This window comes from Merops nubicus, unplaced genomic scaffold (assembly GCF_000691845.1).
Source record: "Merops nubicus isolate BGI_N331 unplaced genomic scaffold, ASM69184v1 scaffold17250, whole genome shotgun sequence".
Lineage (NCBI taxonomy): Eukaryota > Metazoa > Chordata > Aves > Coraciiformes > Meropidae > Merops > Merops nubicus.
Genome location: NW_008585060.1, coordinates 66,496 through 90,755, shown reverse-complemented (window position 1 = coordinate 90,755; position 24,260 = coordinate 66,496). Strand labels below are relative to the sequence as shown.

Genomic DNA, 24,260 nt, shown 5'->3' with positions numbered 1-24,260 from the left:
TAATAATCACTAAAAATTCTTTTACCCCCTAGAATTAAGTTCCCCCTTTCTTGCTATTATGCTTCTACAAGCAGATGCAGAGGTGCCTCCAGATGGTGGGTGGACAGGACCTGCCAATGTGGAACGGGGAAACCCCTGTGACAGAGGGGCTGCCGAGCCCATTTCCCACCTGAATGTCCTGCTGATGTCAGCTCGATGTCATCCTCCCTGTAAATCCTGCACCTCAACTCACCGCCAAGAGCATGGGGGTTCATCTTGTAGGGATGCTGGGCTATTTACTTGGCCAAACTCTTGTCCTTTCACCTCACTACTCACAACTCAGGCTGGACAAATTGAGGTTTCACGGCCCAGCATCTGCTATCTGCCTCCAGCCCAAGGGCTCTTCTTCACAGAAACAAATAGGAGGGAGGTAAAAGCAGAGAGGGAGAAGTAAGTGTTTCCAAAACCCACAAAGCTGAGTGATGAAACAGAGCAAACATGGAGATTAGTAGAAGGCATACAGGCAGCCGCTCACTTTCCTCAGGACCTTAGCTTGTAACGAAAGGCAATATCAATGTCTGGCAGGAGGATACCAAGGCCCATACGACTGTTATCAAGTCTGACAGCTTTGTTTTCCGCCAGTTCTACATCGAAACGAGCCAACAGTAAGAAAAGAAACATCTTCATCTCGTTGATTGCAAGGAACCTCCCCGGACACATGCTGATCCCAGAGCCAAAGGGCATTAGGAAATACTTCAGTTTTCTTCCTCCCTTGTAGAACGTGGTTTTCTTCTTGCCATTCTCTATGAATCGATCAAATTTATACTCCTGAAAATGAAAAAGAGGGAGAGCGTGACATCTAAGTAGGCAGTTACATGAGCTGCTTTGTTTGCACAATGGTAAAGCTTCTGAAACCCAGAAAGTAAGATGAAGACGAGGAGCTGACAGCTTCTCCTTTTTAGCTGGTACCCTCAAGTTTCATTAACTCACATTATCTTCTCTGCAAAGAACACTCCTTAAACCCACTTACTTCGCTCAGCCCTTTTACATCAAGCTCCTTCAGCTTCCACGTTTCACCCATCGAGTGCCTGGCCTGTATTGATTGTAATTAGATTTTGATCGCTTTGTAGTGGGGACAATGAACCTTAGTGGAAGGACAATTTTCTTGTACGGCATCATACGTGCCCCGTGTGATACATACATCATGAATAAGAATAATCTGCCAAATTCTGCAAATGCCTCTGAGTAAATTAATGCATCGCACTGATCCTGCTCTTGCAAGCTAGGGCAAAACCCATCCTTCTTTTGCACCCAGAGGTGCAGATTATTCTAAAGCCAGACCCGAGGCTCTGCAGCCAATTTTCCCTTCAGTTGGAGATGGTTGCTGCTTAATTTGCCACATCTGACCTTCACATGTTTTGCTCCAGAAGCTGTGTGCAAAGCAGGACAACCACCAGTGGCTGACCATTATAAAGACAGTGCTTTCAAGAAAGGCTCGAGGTTGTGCCTGTAACCTACTCCATAAACTGAACATCCTCCTGACTATTTTCCAGTAGCAGGATTCCTGTTTAGAGATAACTCCTGTTTTGAATGAAGGAGATCTGGCATCCTCACTCAGTCAACGGCAAATTAACCACTTAGAAAATCCTCCTGCATGCTTTGAATAAAAATGACAGACACTTCTTGCTTATGGTCACTCATTAGCATTTGTCCTGCTTTGCATACATCTGCTATAGCAGCAGCCATTTGGAGCTGGCTGGGAACAAGTCAGTCAGACAGAAACCAACCTCAACTGATTAAAAATACCCTCACCACAGTGAAAAATGCACCGATCCTTATCTACCCATCAGATCAAAGGCTCTGAAAAGCAGCCACTGCAGTCTTGCTGTGGAGAAAAAGCAGCACCAGGGGAGACGGTCTATGAGAAAGGGAACAAGGTGCACGGGAGGGGATGTAGCTTTGGGTGCTGAGGAACAGGAGCTTATTTCTCGAAGTGGCAGAAGCCTGGCCCCTCACTCCAAGAAGGACATTGAGGGGCTGAAGCATGTCCAAAGAAGGGCAACAGAGCTGGGGAAGAGTCTAGCGCCCAGGTCTTGTGAGGAGTGGCTGAGGGACCTGGGGTTGTTGAGCTTGGAGCAAAGGAGGCTCAGGGGAGACCTTCTGGCTCCTGACAGCTCCCTGAAAGGAGGCTGGAGCCCGGCGGGCATCAGTCTCTTCTCCCAAGGAGCAAGCAAAAGGACAAGATGAAACGACCTCAAGTTACATCAGGGAGGTTTAGGTTGGACATTAGGAAAAATGTGTTCCCTGCCAGGGTTGTCCAGGCCTGTTCCAGGCTGCCCAGGGCAGTGGTGGAGTCCCCACCCCTGGAGGGGTTTCAAAGCCATGGAGATGTGGTGCTGAGGGTCACAGTTTATTTGTGCTCTTGCCGTGCTGGGTTAAGGGTTGGACTCGATGATCTTAAAAGTCTCTCCCAACCAAAACGATTCCATGGTTCCAAAAAGACCAAGGTGATTATATATGCACTTCCACTGACAAGTGATTCTCTTCAGCCTGTTCGAATACCACAGCCCAAAGGAAGCATGACATTTTTTTCCCCCCAGCAAGTCGTTGCCTCAGCTGAAGAAGCACAGTAGCAAATGAAAGCCCAGAATACCGCTTCTTCCTTAAAAAAGATTCGCTTCCTGAAATGTAAATCCTGCTGCTCTAAAAAAGCACTGCTAAATATGAACAGCAATAGCTTAAAAAAACAACCCAGAGCTCTTCACTTTGTTGGAACACTTCCACAAGGTGCACTCCTGGCGTCTGGAGCAATTAAGAACCATGGTATTGAACACACAGACATACTGGGTCAGACCTTATGCTTTTCTTTGCCATCTTAAGAGCCATCTGAGAGTTGTAATTGCTCTCAAAAAAAAAAAAAGACCAAAACATAAATTGGTGTCTAAGGAATTGGGAAAGCAGAAAAGAAGTGTGAGACAGGAATGGAGCCAATAATAGTGACATCAAACTCAGGCTTGTGCTGCTGAAGCCCCTCGAGTTGGATGACTTTTCCTTAAAAGCTAGTTTGCTGGCTAATCAAAGCTAATTTTTGACAATAAAGGAGCTTTTGGTCACGCACAGCCCTCCTTGGAAGAGACACGGTGGTTCATGGCAAGGAAAAAGTGAAGATGCTGAGCAAAAGCAGGAGATGAAGTTCTGTGTGGATGGCCTGGTAGGATTCTAACAAACACTGAGCAATGTCCTGTGACTGATGCAAGCCCCTGTCTGTCACACCTCGTATCTAACTTTGTTTGGGAAGCCACCATGCAGGGTCTCCTGCAGAGTTTCTTGATATTTAACTCTCTGGGATTTGCCAAGCTCATTTACTGAGCTCAATAACGAGCTGAGTTAGGACTTAGGGGTTCACTTACCCACTGTATAGAAAACTGAATCAGTTAGTTAGGCTTTGACGAGTGGAGAAAGAGGTCAACAACATATGCTTACACAACATGGTGCCAAAGCAGAAGATAGCTTGAACTTAAATTTACGTATCCAGGAGAAAAGCACTGCTACAAAATTATCTCGTCAAGCTGCCTTTTTTCCCAGGGAAGTTTTCCCTAAATACATGACAAGCTCAAGACTGCACCTTTCAAAAAAATTCATTCTCCATCTCTATCTGATCCTCAGCAGTTATTGTTGAAAGCACACTGCATATTTTAAGAACCAAACAGAACAGTGATTTCCCCACTTTTCGAGAGGGCCCATGTGCTGAAATCAATGTACTGCAATGTCTGGATTGCTCATTCACTATCAGAAAGATAAAATATATGAACTAAAGCTGTACTGTGAAAGCTGAGCAGAGCTGATACTAAGCAGATACACTCAAGCAATGGAAATATGGTAATATATTCCGGCAATTATGGGATAAGGGAGGGGATCAGTTTCCACACTGATGCTTTTGGTCTAGGACCTAAACAAACAGATGGACTTTTGACAAATCAATAATGTTCTCCAAAATAAAGTGTTAAGAACAAAATGAGAAAAAGCTTATTTGTTAGTTGTCACTTTTTAAGGACAGAAATATTAATCGACTATTTGCCAATATACAGGTTATTTTTTAAATCTCTGATTTCCTCAGCAGGGTTTGTCTTCATTTTTGGGTGGGGACAGCCAGCAGAGCCCTCCTGGATGTCATTTCCATATTCATGGCTCCAGTGTTCATCCCAGTGACTATATCCTACTCTTACTAAATCCGACATGCTCTACACCTCCTCTCACCGAGGCTGGTGGAGCTCCTGCAGAGCCACATGCTGTCCTTCACTCATCTTCCCTCTGCAACCTCATATCCTTAAATCCCCAAAAGGGAGAGAGCCTCAGGAAGCAACACCTCTAACAGGGGGTTTCTATAAACATGTAAAAAACACCCAGTTCCCTTCTTCTTTGGCTCAAACAGAAGGAAGTCAGCACAGCTGGGAGACAGACCTTTGCTTAGGAATGGGCCTGAGGAATGGGTCAGGCAGGAGATGAGCTCTTGCCTCTCAGGGGGAGGAGGCATTTACCAGCCTCAGCATCACCCTCGCTCTTCCTCCGTGGCACCCTGGGCTGGGGACAGCAAGCAGGGCAGCAACCTTGTTGAGAGGAGGACTATTCAATTTGCATGCAGGTGGTGAACTTGTGAAGCCGTCTGAAGGCTGAGGCAGGGTGGATTAATTTCCGAGTCTTTGATATTCATTAACTCCAGCGTCAGAGAAAAATACAAGGAGATGACACAATTACCCTCCGAGCTTCGCTTCGGAGCAACAGCTTTACAGGCTCAAGTTCACAACACTCTACTAATTGATCAAGAAAGGGTGAATCCCTACAAAAGGAGGTGAAAAAGCATAAGGCTTGAGAAAGACACTGCTATTATAGGGCTTCAGAGAGTCAATGATGCTTTGGGGGCACTTAGCTAAATGGCCCACATTATTTGCTATTTAAACCACCTTCTATTATTCAGCCCTCCTTGGGTATCAAATGATCCACCGCCAAACAAAACCCACATTTAGCCTAAAGTTTATGGTAGTCAATATGCAATTGTCAATTCCTTTGAAAGCAGTCCCAGTCAGTCTCATCACCATATTTCTCTCTTCAGGCCAATGAATCCTTTGACCTATAGGGCCCCAGAAAATACATCTGAAAGTAGGAAGATCTGTTCCACAAGAAGGAACAGCAGTAAAAAAAAAAAAAACCAAAAAAACCAGACTAAACCCAACCCCACGGATCACAAAAGGCTTGGCTGCTGGGATGTGCCTGCAGTAGGAAGAGGAGCACCAGCTGAACGTTTACCTCAGGATCTTCATAGACCTCAGGGTCCATGTGCAAAATCTGCGGGTAAAGGGCTATCCAGTCTCCTTTCCTCAAACCGACTTCTTGATTCCCTTCCAGCTTGAGAACAAAATCCTCCTGGCTGATGCGGATGTTCATGGAGGACGAGCACATTCGTAAACTCTCGTTTAAGGCGCTCTCTGCATGAAACAAAAGCGGGGGGGGGGAAGCATCAGAAATATGGGAGATGACTGGGAGTTACACAAGGCTACAGCTGCTGAATCTTGACAGGTTTAGTAGAGTAGGCTAAAGGAAAAAAAAAAGAAAAAAACCCAAACCAAACCTAAAGCAGAGACCAGGAGGAGGCAATAAACAACCCCGCGGGGCGGGAGAGGGGGGCAGCCGTGGCGCTGAGCCTCCCGATGTGATTCTCACTGATGGTGCTGAGAGATCCTGTCGGCTGTAGGCAGCCCTTGGTTTGGGGTGGAAAGTCATTATTCAGGCATCGCGTTGAGAACCATGCAACCAAAAGACACGGATGCTTTGCACGTTTACATCTGCTTTGGAGGCTGCAAGTAAATACCAGTGGAAGCATCTGTAGAGCTGTTTTAACGTGCCTTCCAAAAGCTGCTGGATGTCCAGGCAGGACTATATGTTAGAAAAATCACTTTTCTTGTTAATTCCATAGTCATTCTGAGAATTTAAAAAAGTATTTCTTTTCCTTTTGATGCTCTACGCTGCCAAGTGATAGTGTCTGTTATGGTCAGAGTGAATGAAAGCAATTCCTTGTTTGCCCAGTAATTTTAAAAGAGAAAGACACTTTTAATTGGCCAAGAGAAAACAAAAACATAGTCCTTTCAGGCTTAGGGAAAGCAAGATTTCTGTCTCCACCATCACACCCTGGAAGGCTCCAGAAACTGAATGTCCTTGCTCTCCCAGTGGCCTTCACCTTTTGCTCCTAGCACGACAGATTTTATGGCTAATTTCCGGCAATTTATCCTGGCAGTTTGAAGAGGAATTCCTTTGGGAATAATATGCATAATTTGCATAAATCATTCTGATAGCATGTGTATCAGCATGTAGCTCCTGTCTGGGGCTGCATCTCTCACTTTGTAATCAAAACTGACTATTTTTCCACCAGCGTGTATGGGCACTGTTACATGCGACTCGATTCCTTCTAATCGTCAGTGTGAAAAATAGCCTAAAACAGGGTTTCATTTGCACATAATAACCCACTTGTGTCCGCGTTTATGTTCTGTGATATCAAATAAACCTTCTTGAAGTGTTCGTCAAGGCACTGTAACTGCTGCACTCAATAGGGTAGGTTATTAGAGACAGGAGCTACCCAGTGTAGATGCCTCCAAAAAAAAAAAACCAAAACAAACCCCAAAACAAACGTTCCTTCACTAAAAATTAAATCTGGTACGGCATGCATAGCAAATAAAGTGGCCCTGGATGCTTTCTTGCAGGAGGTTTTTCCTTAAGCATGCATTTGTCTAAAGAAATGAGGCTGCGGTCAGCTCTGTGTGGCCAGCACTGTGATTCAATGTGACGTACAGTGAGGCTGTGCATATTCTTTTGGACTGCCTTCGTTACTATAATCAGGCAGAGTCAAATCGGCTTGTTGGTGACGAAGCCAGAAAAGAACCCTGGTTCCAGAAGATGGCCTCTACTGAGGATAGCCACAAGGCACCTGACACGATAGATTTCAACTGGCAGCGCTCTGGCAACAAAACTTTCCGCGGTACGAAGGAAGGGTCCAGGCTCAGCTCCCCGGCCGCCTCCAACCCACGGTCAACGGAGCTGGGAACTCCAGTTGGACGTGGTGGTGACATCCGTAGCGACAGCAGAAATCAGACGAGGAAGAGGGAATGAGGTGAGGGAGGAAGAAGAAAGGAAAATAATCATTAAGTGTCACTGCGAAATAGCAGGTTCGCGTTTAAGCGCCCGAGCGCCGCGGTCACATCGCATCCGTGGGCATCCTCCCGGGAAGCGCGGCGGTCCCTGCCCGAGATGACAATTGGGCAGCATATCTTGGGCAGAAGTTAATCACAATAATGGAGCACAAAGTGTGGCGTAGTGGTCAGATCGTAAATGACAAATCTGTTTTACCTTCCAGTACCAGTTCGTGGCGGAAGGCGAGCCGGGCTCTCGCTCTGAGCGATGGCGCCCATCATCATTAGATGACAGAAGTAATGAGTCGCATTACGATCAACAAAGGAGAGTGGAGCTCGGATGGGCTCTGCAGGCTCACGCGGAAAAAGCCACCAGACAGGCAGCTCTCCGCCAGCGCCGGAGCTTCACGTCGGGAGGAATGACAACCGCACAATAAAGCTGCAGCCTTTACTTGCAGTTGTCATAGTTGAGCAGACACCAGGCAGTGCCGCTGACACACCAGCTGGGGAGCCTGGGAGGCCCCTCCGCCCTGCACCGCGAGGTACACTAAATTATCCAGCATGGGAGAGCAACATCTGTTTCTGTGCTTGTGCCGAACAAACAAGGCAATTTAAAGCATACCAAGGGATAACCAAGCAGCAAATGAACATGACCCTCATTCCCCTCCCCCCTGCCCCCCCTCTCACACACATGAGATGCTAAACTTCACTGTGTGAGCGCTACATAAAGAAGCCAGGCTGTTGTTTGATAAGGTGTTGTCAGAGAGATTTTACATATTTTCTAGAGAGGGGAGGGGGGGAAAAGAGATATCTCTCATAGTATTGTTATTCTTAGAATCCTCCCACTTCTCCTTTCGTTTCTCTTATACTAAAGCTACCACTCAGCTTCCAATTCATTCTAGATTTTTTTTAAAAAAACTGTTTCAATATACTTATAAATATTCAGTCTTTAAACCCTAATTTGCTATACTTAGTTCACATGCCTTGAAGCATTTGTCTTCCAATTTCCACTGAATAAATGCGTACTAATGAGAAATAGAGCAAGCTGCTGAGGCAAAGCTGGGTGACTTGAGCCTGGCCTGCCACCAGCTTGTGATAGGCAGGCAAATTGAGTTAAAATGAAAAGTCTTGTCAGCTGAAATACAACATGGTAGCCAAACAGCAAGCTGTCAATCATCCAGCCAAAACAAGGGACTGCAGGTAATAAAAGGTCATTGTGAATCATAAGTGCATTTGGCTTTCGCAGGCAAGTTAATTTTAATTAAACACGATCTCGATCTGTAAATGTTTTATAAAACTTATTGTGCATAATGGATTGTTAATTTTACACTAACACATAGCAGGTAATAGGGTACTGTAATTATTAGTTATCAAGTATGCAAATATTTGGGGGGGGGGTCATTTACCCACAGGCATCGCAGCATGCCAAGACAAACGACGATCTGAAACCAGAACATCTGCATCTTAGGAAGAACCAAACAGAACTGCCCTGCCCAATCCAGGAAAATATTTTCATTTCTCTCAGTCCAACCACCGGCTGCAATGCTTAACATTGGCGTTAGGATCACACGCTCCATCTTAGCTGTTTTTGGGTTCGTACCCTTTCTCATGTACGGAACAATTTTTCAAGCTGTGCTCTTTTTGCAGGAAATATCTGGGATTCAGCAATGACCTGGGGCAAGAATACTTCAGCATAGAAATGAACGGGCTAATATTAAACAAACGAACTGACTAAACATGCCTAGCATTAAACATGCACTCACTCTATCTCTGCTTTACCCTTTGTGTTTCCACTAGAACCATAAAACCCGACAGACCATCCTCCTGTGTCGTTCACCATATTAGAGCTCTGCCACGAGCTGTAACGACTAATAATGGATGCTACTCTGTGCACACAAATCAGCATGTTTCAGTTTTGGGAAAAGTCTTATGCAGACAAAAAAAAATGCCATCAGAAAAAAAAATCAGGGACAAAATTTGTCAGTTTTGCTGGGGGTTGAAAGCATTTTTTAAAAAAAAAATTAAAATTCACACATCCGTGCTTTGAATTTAGAAGTAAATCAGGCCATGTTGTTCCCCAGACCCAAAGAATCTGACCATAATATGAATGTTGCTGCCTGAGAAAGGCTTTTTCACAATTCTTGCTTGTTCTCTGTAGTATGAGGAAGCCAAAAAAAGGCTCTTGTTATAGCAGGGCAAAAAGAGGATGGGGAATCAGAGCGCTTAAAACAGGAGGATGAAAAGAGAAGGCGGTGAACGTACAGGAATCTCACCTGGGCTGCCTCACTCGAGGGCAGGGAAACAAATCCCAGTTTCCTATGCGCCGGGTTGGCACAAGGGAAGAGGAAAAGTTCCATCCTTGGGGCTGAGGTCAAGGGCAAAGGCAGCTCTGGCCCACAGCCCTCCTGCAACAACGAGGTTTCTGGTGCACAACCAGATGTCAACTGGGACCTTTGTCCTTCCCACACATTTATTAACAAAACACCCCTTTCGACTGAAGCATGACTTTCATTCTCTTATGGTACAGATTTTCTTTCCTATATTACTATTTTATGGGACAGTATCCAGCCCTTTATGACTTAAGTGCCAGAAGAATTGAGATCTAGCTTCTGTTCATATCACATTATGTTTAACATGATTATAAAATTTAAGAAAAAGTGTTACAAGAATACTACGAAGTAGGATGTGGCACTTGCCTCTCAACACATAAATCAAATGTTACCAAGGTACTTCAAGATTTCAAGGAGCAGCAGAGGAATGACACAGTTAATGTTTTAAACTGTTTATACCATTTTGCACCAGATGGTTTTAGTGAAGTACATGCTTTTATTTTCCTTATTCCCACACTTCTGGGGTGTCTCTTTTTTTTTCTTTTCTTACCATTCCCATCTCAGTCTCCAAATACAAAATAAATTTTCTCTTGATTCTCAGTAACGTTCCTTTTATCTTATTTTCAGTGGATGCTAACTCTGATGCGAAGCAGTTTTACTTGTGTACCTTAAAAGTACATGAAATGTCACGTTAGTGCTTATTCAAGTGTGCTTGTCATACAGTATCTCCCCTACTTCCAAAGCCTTCTCCATCAGTTAGAGATAAATCTGCACCAAAGCTCCTGTGACTCCAGAAGAAACCCAACCTACTCCACTTATACTATGTAAGATTAACATTAATGCTCTAAAAAAAGGAACTGGATCAAACTCAAGGTTTTATTTGTACTATGAGAAGCAAATCAAGTTTGACCAAAGACTCTTGGGACGTGCCACACTGGATGGTCCTGGAGAACCTATTACTTAGATCCAAACAGGCACAGAGGCTGCACTGCTCCACCACCCTCTCTTGACACAGCTTTGTTCAAGAGTGGAACATCAGTCCAGGCCATGAGCTACCAAGACATATAGATGTGAGCTAACAAGACATATGGGCGTGAGCTCAGTTTTAACTGGGGACTGGTTTTGATATTTAAGAAGAAAGCAATATTGAACCTTTAAGAATTTATCCAGCTTTTGTCTACCCTGCTAACACTACCTATGGAGACTTTCAGATGCTTAAAAGTTAGGTTGCTACCTGCCAGATCTGCTCTCTTCCCCTGGGCTAATTTTAGTGATTATCTTGCCAGTGCCTGTGACCTTGCAAAGTGAGACAATTGGTGGATGCTCTGAAGGCTTATCCAGTTCTTGGATCGACAGTGTCCAATAGCCACTGGCAACGCTGTCCCTCTGAATCCCTGATCCAGAACTGGAAGAGCTGTATCTCCCTTAGAGCTCCCTGTGTTGATCCACGGTACTTTTTTTCCCAGTACTGCAAAGGTTGACCTTCTTCTCTATCGTCTGAGGCACCACTGAAACGAAGCATGCTTTAGAGATCTTTTTGTTTTGTTAAAGAGAGAGAAAGAAAGACACTCCGGGAAAAAAAATTTACCCTTGCAGTTTAAATGCATTATCCCACTTTAATTTCAGAAAAGGGTCCTTCTTGGCAGTACCCTACAGAAGTACTTGCAATGCATTAACACTTCGGCAGATGCTCAGAATCAAACAACCTAATAGGCATCAACTTTTTTTCAAATAATTGCAAAGCTTCGATTTAGCCTTTTGCATACCTTGCATAGTTAATTACCTAGGCTTTAATGTTTACATGCAATGAGAGTATCTACAGCTATAAACTACATAATTTATAATTGATGTAAATGGGTGTTATTATGTCAATTAGGCAGCTGTGTCCTCCACCTTCTCGGTAAACAGAAATGAGTGATAAACCCAGTTTGCTGGGAGAGCCCTTCTTTTCTTCCTAACAGATAAAAATAAATTACCCAGGTAGACCAGGTTGTCCAATTGTTCTCTGGTGAGGTGGATGTTATCCGTGGGCCCTCTCTTCTGACCTGTTGACTGCAGCAAATGGTCAATCTCGTCACGCACCGCTGCAAGAGCTTCTGGGTCCCGCAGAAGATAATACATGGCCCAGAATGTAGCTGGAATCGTGTTTCCCACCGAGGCCCACAGGAAGGCAAAATGATGTGCTGGGAGAAAATAAGTGAAAAGGAAGATTAATAGCGTTTATTACACTGATTAGATTTGCAGTGTGCTAATTAAAAGATGTTAGGACACAGACCCAGCCAAGGATCAGTGAATGCTAATGAGGACCAATAGGCTTCTGAAGTCTAATTTTCTGCTTAATGAGAATAGTTTGAAATGTAATGTCGGGGGGGCGGGGGGGGGGGGGAATAAGGGGAGGAAATGCAGCTCAGTTATAATCTTTCTCATTATCACCATTAAGTATCTTGTTTTACCACCTCAGCACAAAAAAAAAAAAATCAATTATCATAGAGGGTTGTTTCAGAGTAAAACATTTTATCATTAGCCAATTAGAAAGAACATAAAAAAATTTCAAGGTCGCCATTTTGCCTTTTTATTTCAAAGGTCTATAGTAAATTATTTTATTTTAGACAAGCAATCACTCATAAGTTTCCTACCTGCTTTGTCATAATCTCCAAGCAGCTCATATTTCTCAAATAGATCTTGTCTGGCTTGGACCACTTTTGACCCTCCCAGCCATTTTGTCATGTTCTGAAGTAAAAAATGATGTATAAGCTCCTTCCGAACCTTCTTGGTAGCTCCTAGCAACTCAATTGGTATGTTTGCAGCTAAATAGGGAAAGCTGGCATCAAACTTGATAAATTTGTCTCTGATTTCACTAATAACTTTGTGGCCATCTGCAGCAGGAACTCTTCCATATAGTGTTACAAAACTGGCTTCAAACATTACAGAGCAGCAGAATTTGTACATTTTTTCTGTTTCCCAATCTGTTGCTTGTGAGCATTTCCATTCAAATATATCCTGGAGATTTTTCATCATGTGGTCAGAAATTATATCCAAAGGCTTGCCTTGTAGATACTGGTAGATTCTGTGCAGGTTTTCCTTGAGATCGGGGAATTTTCCTTTTGACAAGGCTGGGTAGTCAAAAGTTTTGGAAGCCATTTTATCAGCAAATTCATGAAATTCAAGTTGTTTGCTGTTTCGGATGACATAGACATATTGAAATGGGTCCATGATAAAGGTAATATATCTACCTGGAAGAAAAAAAAGAAAGTGACGTGCATTTTCATAATCTAGTTTCAGGAGAAACAAGTGAAAATAAGCCAATGTCTGGGAAAAAGGCATGCTGAAAATCCCCGAAGCAAAGATCTGTGAAGAAATCTGCAGGGAAAAAAAAAAAAAGAAAAAAGAAAAAAGAAAAACAAAGAAGGAAGATGTAACCAGCTTTATTCAGATTCTCTTTGTCAGGATGCAGAATTCACCTGTGTACACTTTTACAGCTCTTCTAAAATCAGCATGAGGCCATTTTCATGTGGACTGATCTACTGGTTTTGCCAGCAGTAGGGTCTCATGTCTCCAATTGTAGCACTCTAAAATAAATCACTTACCATTCCAGTGTAATTCATGAAAATACAATGTGGAGTTGTAACAGCATTTGAAAACTCCAGGTTTTCACCAGCAGAAAGGGAGAAGCACATTTAATCTGCATGAGGGAACAGGACTGCAGCAAGTTTGACTCTTTTTCAAGTTGCCCATGCCAAATAAAGTCTTGCAATTTCTCCCTAAGCTTTAATTCAACTACCAAAGAAGAATATTTTGGTTAACTATGATCAATCAAAATGTTGATGCTCCCAAAGCCCAATTAAATGTTATGTTTACTATATTAAGTCTTGAATTTAGAGTTCTTGATTCTTAAAGGTGAGGTGCACTGGGGAAGAAGAGTACCCATTACATGTACACATCCTTTGTGAAATATCCTAGAATCACAGAAAGGTTTGGGTTGGGAGAGACCTTTAAAGCTCATCTAGTGCAACCCCCCTGCAGTCAGCAGGGACACCTGCAACTAGAGCAGGTTGCTCAGAGCCCCATCCAATCTGACCTGGAAGGTTTTCAGGGATGGGGCATGGACCATCTCTCTGGGCAGCCTGGGCCAGTGTAACATCACCCACACTAGCTATAAACTCAGGAAAACAGAAAAGCTTCCAGCACTGACAGACTAGTTCTGTTTCACTCAAAGGAAAAATCTTTTATTTTAGTGGGAACACTAGATGCTTAACCGAGGACCAAATTTGGCTCTGTGACAGATGTCCTGAGATAAAGTAGTCACTACCACTAAAAATGTCAACAAGTATCCATGGTTACCATATAGTGATATTTGAATTATCATAGTTATTCCATATTGTGACTCATACGTACACAGAGTGCTCTCTGGGAAGTCCACGTGTGCTCTGGACTTTCCCTGTGATGACCTGCACCCGTAACTCTCCTCCTGATTACACACACTGCAATCCCAGCAAACCAGTCAGGAAACACAGGGATAAATCCAGACAGAATCTGACCCCTTTTTTTGCCAACAATGTGTGAAGGTTTTTAAGCTAATTGTAGAGTTTAGTTTACTATAACATCGTCAATCATATATATATATATTTAAATATATCAAGAAATGAGCATGAAAAAGAGAACCTGAATTCCCAGTCCTCTTTTTTGACCATTTCTTCCTTCCCAGACTACTGAGGCTGACAGGAATTTTCAGTCTCAACCTCTGCAGGGTCTTTGTTCAGAGTCCTAGAATTGCTCTCTCTTCCCAACTTTCATCCACAGCCATCCTCCTTATCCAGGCCACCATCTTTGGGATCAAAACTTGAAAAGAATGCCCAGTGGAGCAATTTTTAATAAATAGATTTGGAGTGTTATTAACCCTAAAGATGAAAGCTGGCTTCCTAACTTTGCATTTACAGGGTAAACAATTTAAGTTAAGATTTTTAATTAATATTAATTTAAACCATCTGTCCACCATCTGCTTATTTCTGATGCAAAATATGAGTTTCTTTGTGATCTTTAATCAGACACTTAGCAAATGCACAGCAATTCTTATAATTTTTAAGTAAGAAAATTATTTTCAGCAAATGAGTTTTCAGACAAACAAACAATTTTAGCTATAATTTAAAATCAAAGCTCACTCAACACTAGCACATACTTTGTGGGGGGGAAAAAAAATATCTCTGAGAAACAGAATATCACAGACCCTGATTTTTATTATTCTCATCAGGTTCCTGGTAGCAAAAAGTAAGTGTGTACCAAAATATAATTAATTTTGTAGAATCAGTTCAGGCTCCAGACCACATCACTGCAAGTCAACGATACATATAAAAACACATAAAGCAAAATACTTTTGTTATCATATTTAGTGAAGGTCGGTGGAGTCAGAAATGTGGAACCCCTCTATAACAAAGGCAGCTTGTTTATGTACCTTGATGAGAACCTAATTTTAATCTTTTAATTAGAAAAAAGACTAAAATCTAGAGTTAATTAAGTGTAGTTAGTAAGTGGTTGTTGTGAGAGCAGGGATGGGAGCCTTTAGCAATTACATTCGTACACAGATGCACTTCGTGGCTACACCAGTTACCCCAGTCTCCTCCACACAGGAACAGATTGCTAATTACAAAACCCTGCCCCAACACCTCCTCTACCCTGAGCAGCAAACATCCAAACTGGAACAAACTTTCTCACCTCGAGCTAGGATTTTAGATTTTCTGAGTGTCAATATGCTCCTTAGTTTTGCTTTTTAAATGATGACGTTGTCCCTGACCAGGTCTCTTCCCACTTATTGTCCCTGGTGGTGTCAGAGACCAAATCTTTCCTCAAGTTTCTAGCTATTATTTGGTATTTTAAAATGCAGCTTCCCCCCTCCTCTTCCATGCCTTTTCACTGCAGCTAATGCCAAGAACTATCTCTTGAAAGTTGCCTTTTCTGAAAACAAATCAAAATCTTGACGCTCATGAATTTCCATCAGAGCACCAGTAAAGGCAAATGCCAGATCAGCCCAAAGTGGAGGCATATCACATGCTCCAAAAAACAGGAAGCCTTAAATATTGAAGGTGTCGATATAGAAACCATTGGGGAGCAAGTGTTTCCTTGTTAAAAAATCCTTCAACACAAAAAACTAAGTAGACGTGTCCACACACAAATGCCACACTCAAAATCTCAACAGTTTCAGTCACTGAGCTATTTTATTTAGAACCACAGAAACAAGTCAAAATAAGAAATGTGTCTCTGTTTCTGTAAAAAGACCTCTGATTTCTTTTTTTCAAATGTGGCTACAGAGAATTCATACTTCCCCATCCAATAATCCTTCAGCCTGCGTTACACCCGTGCTGCAAATAGCCTGGTTATCTCCATTCAGTTTCTACAGTCTCCTAGAAATAGAAGATTGATGTGGAAAATATGAAAATTGTCAACTTTGGTAAACCCGAGCACAGAAGCCAGTATTTGTGTGATAGTTAAGAAATTACTCTAATAATGCATTCCGGAGCTTTTTAATGCTAATGATGAAAGACAAGCATTTCAGATGGCATATAATGATGGATGTTATTTGGGTAATGCTTGCAGCAGGCTTCAGCTTGGTAAGGAGTTAATGTAAATTACCTTTTGCCTAAGAGAGAAAAATGCGATATGTTACTGTAGGTGTATCATGATTTTAAAAGGAAAGAATGACTTAGCAGCAGCCTTCAGAAAGACAAGTGTGCTTGTACAAACCCTGAGATTGTTTTATTAAAAGTTGAGTTAGCCTCAGAGGGAGTGCTGCTGAAGTTCAGCATCATTCTTAAGGACATGTCAGGAAAAGGGGACAAAGTTTAACACCTAGAAATGATGACAAAAATGTTCTGAGCTCCTTAAAGCCCTTACCCAGCTGTCTGCTTATGCTGCTGACCCTTAACAAGCAGAGAGGTTGGCTTGGGAAGCACCATCATCTCAACACCACAGACTCTCCCTCTCTCTCTGTCCCCTCCTTATTCTTTTCTCTCTCTTTTTTTTTTTTTTTTTTAAGACTATTGCATTTACGTAATCGTCCTCTTATTAGGGAGATTCTGCTGAGCTGCTGACAATGATGTACAGTGGTGCTGCGCTGGCGTGACGTTTGGGGAAAACGATTCTGCTGCACCACCACACAAAACCAATTAGAGAACTATTTTCTGCGACAGGTCAGGAATTTACATTGTTTCTCATCGAAAGATGTGCTTTTTAATTTCTTTATTAAGATGACATCCATGTCCCTTACGACTTTTAGGGATGACAATCATTTGCTCATCACATGGGAAAGTACAATCAGCGAAATCGTGTTACCGGTACGGGGCAACGCCAGAAACTCCCAAGCATCGTGCCGCATTTTCCAAATGAACTAGTTTGAGAACCAATAATTAGAACAATATATATTGATAGAATTTTTTGACAGGACCTTCAGACACCCACTGGTTGGGGGAGCTAAAGTAATGATAGCCCATGTAGAGCAAGGCTACGCTGTGTTTGCCGAACATATAAACATCATCTCTGTCAAATTAGTAAGACATACAGAAATCCCGTATGTCTTCGGATCAGGGCATGAGAGGAAGGACTGACTACCTTCAGCTTCTGCCTTGATTTGTGGATGACAAACTGTTTCCCCTTCTTCAGCATAAAAATACTGCCTGTCAAGACGAAAAGGGAACTTCAAGTGGTATCTCTGTGACGACAAATCCGCAAAATCCGAGATTTCCCTGCAGAAGGCTGAACTGATACCCCGACCTCACCCCATTTACCTCGGTAGTTATCAAGGAAGGCTTCCTCAAAATACCCAAACACAGGCAGATTAGTTGAAATGAAATTTTGTTTAGCATGCAAATAGAATTTTGTGCAACTAAACTGCACTTGTAGATGGCTTAAACACACAGATCTCTAAACACAGTCTTGCATCAAAGTACAAAGGAGTGAAAGAGAAATCAATATTTGACTAAACACATTAAGGATGACTGTATATGGTTTTATGAATCTACTAGAGTAGTCTCTGAATTATGATTATTAATCTGTATTCATAAGAAGCCACAACTGCGTATTATACATTAACAATCAAAAAGACTATTTCAACAAAAGTTTGTCTTGTGCTATGTCAAACTCCCTTTCAAGACGGAAAAAAAACCCACCCTGAACATAACAGTTTCTAAAGAAAAAAACCCTGAATGAGTTAAAAAAAATAAAATCACACATTTAATAGCAATAAAAATGCTCTTCCAAAGGGGAAAAAAAAAGAGCAGATCTGGTAAGAGGAAGAAAAAAATTACTAATTAAACATACAGCTTGCAATTAAATGAATTGACTTCTGAAGAGAAGAATTAGTTTTATTACAAAATAGTAGTTATATAGAAATGTAAATCTAATGCTACTGTTGTAAAACTACAAAACAAACTTTCTACTTTACATTTTCATTTGAGACTCCCCAAAAATACAGGAATAGCTAAAACTGAGACAGATTTAACTCAGAAGTTGATCATTTGAACAAGGATGTCAGGATGTAAGGGGGCAAAAGATTCACTACATCCACTGCACTAATAAGAGTTTGCCTTTTACTGAACAGAGGAGAACACTGTTTTTAAATTTTAACAAATTAAAATGATTTTAGTAAAAGTACACCTGTGTATCTATGTGTGTAGATGTATATATTTAAGTTTTGTTCAAGATTCCAGTTTCATTCTGTGTTTTTCTTCTACAGCTCAGTGTCTACATGAACTCACTCAGATGTTCGTATTTGAGCAAGTCTAGTAGTAATAGAGCTATAAAAGAAAGCAGCAAGGTTAAATCATGCTTTATTATATTGTTATTTTCAGCAAGCATGAGCAGAGCAAGAGGCTGGCAATGGGAAGTTTCAGTGTTCCAGTCCTGATTGTATCACTGAGTCAATGTGTCATTCATTCCCTTGTGTTCCTGTCAACCAGTTGTAAAATGTGTGAGAACATATTCTGCACTTTTTTTTCTGAAGTGTTTTCTAAATTTAATCTGATATTTTTCTGTGCTGTGTCAAGATGATGTTAGTTCCCCCTTCTTTAAGGGAAAAAAACCCCAACAATACACAATTAAATGTGCTGGCAAAATCTGTGTTCATAAATTACATGCCTACAGATTCTGTCAATCTGTATATATACCTGATTCTGTCAATTCGTATATACACGTATAGCTGCATATAAATCCACACGCTCATAATTATATCCTGCAGATACTTATTATGCAAACAAATACACGTGAATTTGAGTCATTTTTATTCACCTATGCTACACAAAAACGTTTTTTTTTGGTTAAGGAAGATTCTAAACTAAACATTTCAACTAGTATTTAACTTCACTGATGGAAAACATCAAGAGAAACGCTAAAATATTTCTCACCAGCAATATGTACAGTGAAAATATCTCCAAGTTTCTTTTGCTGATCCAGTAAGAATTTGAAAGCATCTTTTCTAAAAATCAAAGCCTTCCCAAGGTAAGGAATCCAGCCGTTTATTAGCGGGGGCTCACCAGTCTTCCTGTTAAAAACAGAAAAAAAATAATCAGGATTTAAGCTGGGCATGAGAGCCACTCATCTTTATATCTCACCTAGGCCCACCATCTACACAGATAATTTTTGCAATGTATAATATGTTGTGGAGAAAGTTCTTCAGATACGACGGCAGGTTAAATCTAATCACACCTCTGAGCACAGGAGGCTCTGGGTGGTGATTAGGAAAAATAAGTGAGAGAATTAGAGATGCATTTAACTACAGGTCATCCAGTTATTACCCTCAAGTTACGCACACAGAAAAATGACATTCGGTAGAAAATCTCCCAGCAAAGAGTCCTCTCACTCGCAATACTTGGCTTGTCAGAGGAAGATGTATCAGAAGGCACTTATGACAGATTTAGGTAAATAGGACGCTGACATGCCACACAAAAAAACTAGCCCTACAGAGAACGGGTTAAGAATTTCAGTTTACCAGCCATTCTAAGTAAATATCTTTAAAATCCCAAATAATAATAGAAGCCAGACATTTACTATAATAAATCTTAGTCTCCTTATATTTATAGCCTCCTAAGCCAGGCACGTGTAGGAACAGTTTAAGATGAAACTCTGGATGATGACATTTGCATCCCAGTCTAAAAAGCAGCCATGGTGTGTTAGTTACGTTTATGGAAGAGCAGAAAATATCTTTTAAGAATCAAACAAGTGACATTTTTCTTTACAAAGGAAAAAAAGGTTCCCACACTGTCCTGTTCCTGAACTGTAAGTGTCTTTTCTTCGTGCTGGTTGTTAGTTGCTCGAATCCGATTTACAACAAAGAAACATAAAGTGTGCTTGCTCTGAGGAGGATTAAAACAAATATTCACCAACAACTCCGCTGCTACATCCATCTGTGAAGGTGACTTATACTACATGCAGAACAACTCCTTCTGATTAAACACAAGGTATTTACTAGCTTGGATCTAATCAAAGATCAAGGGATCACAAGCTTTACTGCTATCATACACAGCACGGATTTTTATGTAGCTGGATTAACCCTATCGTAGTCCCCTTCTCCCTTGAACTGCTGTAACAGAAATGATAACAGCAAAGGCAGACACGATACTCTGTACTTAAAGGTTTTATTTTCCTAATTAAAACTTTTGGAGCAGGAAATTGCAAGCCAGGGATTTGCTCTCTTACTTTAAAAGTTGCTATAAATTCAATTTACAGAGAAACAGATGTGGCCAAACCAAGCTGGAGATCTCGATCTCCTTTTGTTTAACTAATTCCTAAAGTTAGTTTTCAAGAACATCCTTTTGATCCTTGGAGGACCAGGAAACCTCCTGGTCCCAGTCCAGCAGTCTGACAGCCAACATGTTTGCCCTGGCTTTTTAGTTCTTTTGGGTTTTGTGGCTTTGGGGGTTTGAGGTGTGGGTTTGAATTTTTTTTATTGTGGAGAAGGCAGACCCCTCTTTTTCGATACCTCCCATTAACCACAGCATTATCCATCCTCCAGTGGTCCAACAACATTATTTACTCAAGTGGTCCAGAAAACTTTGTAATGGTTAATTCCGTATTAAGTGAATACAAACAAAGAACTAATCTGAGATTACATGAGAGGGATCACCAGCCCTGGAAGCATGACAGCCCACTCACTACCCTCAATTATCAATTATACCCTCATAAAGAATCTGGACGATTTACCTATTTTCCACCCCCCTAGACCATGAAGTCCTGAGAGCCTTTCACCTCCTGGGCTGGACACCGTGCCCAGTAAGGAGCATCCTGACAAATATTTAGACAGGCTTTTTGTCATCTTCTAATTGAATGCATCTCATTTCACCCTCCATGTTCTGTCATTCGGTCAGAAGCTGTATTCTTCACAAGCTCTCCGCCGGATAGAAAAGAAGGCAGCTCAGAAGTCCAGGGGGAAATTAACTTAATGCTCCAAGTCTGCGGGATGACATCAGGGAGACATTTTGCTGCGGTGAAGACAGGAGGGTCATCGTGTGCTTCAGACATGTTGAGCTCAGCAGCAATAAGCTTAACACTGTTAAACACCGTGTCAGGGCTACGAGGCTTTCAAGAGAAAACCTAACACCAGTTCAACTTACGACCCGCAGCAGACTGATAACAGAAATGTGTCTTCATTTCTAGCTTTCCTTCTCTTTGGAAGACGGAGGTCATCTCCATGACTTATCTCTGAAAGGTCTGCTCACACACAGCAAAGAAAAGAGCGACGTGGGTATTTTAGGATCTTCCAAAATACGCTTCGCTGCACCAGCTTTTCAGCAGCAGCTGACCCTGGCTTCCTGAAGGACTTTTACCCACATACCAGGTACCTCCAGAAGTTCCCATCAGCTTCAGATGCTACCCTGAACCATTACCAAAGCCCACAGAAACTTTTACTGGTTAATCAGTTTAGGAACTTTGACTCTGGACTCACACCTCACAGCCAGTGTAAAATTTGAAAATTAGGTAAAATTCTATAAATGTTAAATTTTTCTCTTTACACAATATATTTTGTTGTTCCAAATGTAAAATATAGCTAAGAAATATAAAAGAGTAATACAAAGTGTTTTGATGTCAGTTTAAGATCAGAACTTTTTTAATTGAAGCATCTGGAACATCTTACTGTAGTACATTTTATTCAGACTTAGTTTAACTGCTTAAATTCTGATTCACTTAACATACTTCATAATATCCCTGGACCTTTTTGCTCCATGTTCCTACATTTTTTACAGATTGGGCTGGTTTTGCTTATCTACAAGAATATCTTTACTGATCTGAGAAGCCTCTGTGAAGCCAGTAAGACTCAGCGGACAAGTTTCTCACATATGTGAGTGCATTTTACAAATAAAGCATCAGCAACATGTCCAACGCAATCTATAAGTAGACAGATCAGTTACAAAGTGGAGGGAAAGCAACACAGTTGTATCATCCATCATTGTTCAATGGATAATTTCAAATGGCATTATGCAAAAATCAGCTGGCTACAAATACAGCCCATAAATAGAACGAACAGATTTGGATAACTGTAATTTTTCTTCACTTTCACAGAGAAAAGATACTCCCTTGTTAGCAAGTAATGAAGTTGCAATGTCTACTCCATCAAGGGAGCAAAGTTTTGGAGTTTGTTCACCATTTCCTTACGGTGAGATTTTTCAGCTCACCCAAAACACACAAGTTACTGACTCCAGTGTGATTATTTAGCTACTGAGACAAGGCAGTGTTAAAAAATGTGGATGTTGTACCTACGTCTTACTTATGCCAAGCAGCAGTGACGCAATAAAGCAGGAGAAAAATGTGGGACAACACAAATGATGTGAAAAATAGATTCAGATTTTTTTTTTTTTTATTCAAGGTCTCTAAATATTATGTTTTCAATTATGTTTCAATTTCAATTGCCTTAGTGAAAGGGAATTATTTGGGAAACCCGAATAAGGTCATTTGTTAAGCTCTCTAAACATTAACTTATTTTTTAGTTATAAAGAAAATACCCTAAAGATTCACAAGCATTTGCCAACATTATCTCTCATAGAAGTATTATTGCTTCGTAAAAGCACACAAGTCAACTCTTTTGCTAGTTACACTATTTCAACATCACTGGGCACTGAAACAGAGTAACTGAGAGGAGAATCCTTCTCATTTCACTAGTTATTTGTATTCCAAAGGAGCAGATGCCTTCCAAATTATGCAAAAATCCACAGCGCATCTCATACTACAGCAGATGAACAGGTTAATTTTTCTCTTTGCACATAATAAATCATAAGTACTTTAACACCCATAGTCGCATTTCATGAACATAAACCTTCTGTTTAATAATGTCTGTTTACAACTAGAATCAGACATACCGTAATCTCTTGCCTGGGATAAACATTAATCCAGATCTGTCTCAAAAAATTATACAATTCATTACCATAAGTAATCTCTATTGTGCCCTGTGCTTAACCTTCATCTTTTTCCCTGTCCTATAATCTTGCAAATCCACTGCTGGTGTATGATTGGCATCTGGTGTCAACGCAGCCTTCGCCACACGCAGCACAAGCCCAGCAAGCCCCCGGCACTCCGCGGGCTCCAGCCTGACTGCTTCTCAGCAACTTTCACCAAAGCCGGGCAGAAAAAGGTCTCACAACCTCACTGGGCTCAGAGGGGTTATTTTTCACCTTCTAAACCATCCACAAAAATTAAAGGTACCCATCTGATTTTTCCCTCTGGTGAAACCATCACGTACCACGCCCGAGCTGGAACGTACCGTGCCGGGGGACTTTAAGGAATGGAAATGGATGGGTACAGCAGTAGAACAAAAGCTGTTATGAACATGTCAAAGCAGTTTGAGATTATTCACAGGCTTGACCACAGTATTTAAGCAACAAGACATGACAGACAGTGTCTTTCCAAGGGCTTATGAACGCTCTAACTGTGAGGAAAAGAATGAGGCCAAAGGCTTCAACCCCAAGAAAGGTAATCCCCAGAAATGTGGTGTCTGGAGTGTCTTCTTGCATTATGAGACAGAGAACATGGGAAACTTAGGACAGGAGAAAGGCACTAAGTCCATCTTCAGTGGTGGAGTTTTTTTTTTGTTTTTTTTTAATTTAGCAGTTAAGATTCCCCCCAGACCTCCTCATAGTATCTATCAGGCCAGAAAAAATATTATCTTCCAAATATTTGTCCACATTTTTTTCTTGCTACTTATAAAATGATGCATGCCTTAAATACTCCGTCTAGACTATCTACCTCAGAGACCTCCTGAAACTCTACATTATTTTCCAGGTTGAATACACACGGTATGAAAACACATTCCCTGCAGAACAAGCCAGATGAATATTAGCAATACACAGGTTTCTAACTTTGAATTCTCAGCTCACCCACCACCTACAGAGGTCAGGACCAGATGCTGCTTCTATCTGATCACTATTTGGAGGCTTATGTGAAGTAAATGGATGCATCAGGCCAAGTCTTGACAGAGAGATGCAGACCTGGATTGCCTCAGAGCAGAAGAAACAGGAGCCCCGGGATGGAAAAAAACCTCACACTGCCACTGCCTGTACTTTTCTCTAGGTAAAGTGATTTCATGTTGCAGTAGCAATAACCACTTGTAAAAGAAAAGGAAAAAAAAAAATTTCAGGAAAAAGTAGCAAATACACTTTTGAATGCACCAATGAGAGAAGAGATTATCCACACTCTCCAAAAGAGCAGTACAGCAAAGACAGACTCCACTGGAAATGTGAAACAAGCTGGGAAAAATGTTGGTGAAAACCAACCAACCAACCAGGGAATTTCTGTAGTGATT

The 24,260-nt window shown here is 41.4% G+C and overlaps 1 protein-coding gene across 1 annotated transcript; it reads right to left on the bottom strand.

Moving 5' to 3' along the window:
- Positions 1–412: 412 nt before the first annotated feature.
- On the bottom strand, positions 413–19,013 carry LOC103778811 (25-hydroxycholesterol 7-alpha-hydroxylase; the record flags this gene model as incomplete). Its single annotated transcript, XM_008946427.1, has 5 exons — positions 413–807; positions 5,284–5,462; positions 11,464–11,670; positions 12,124–12,720; positions 18,877–19,013. Coding segments are annotated over 5 exons (1,408 nt in total), but the record flags the coding sequence as incomplete, so codon positions are not given.
- Between the last annotated feature and the right edge of the window lie 5,247 nt (positions 19,014–24,260).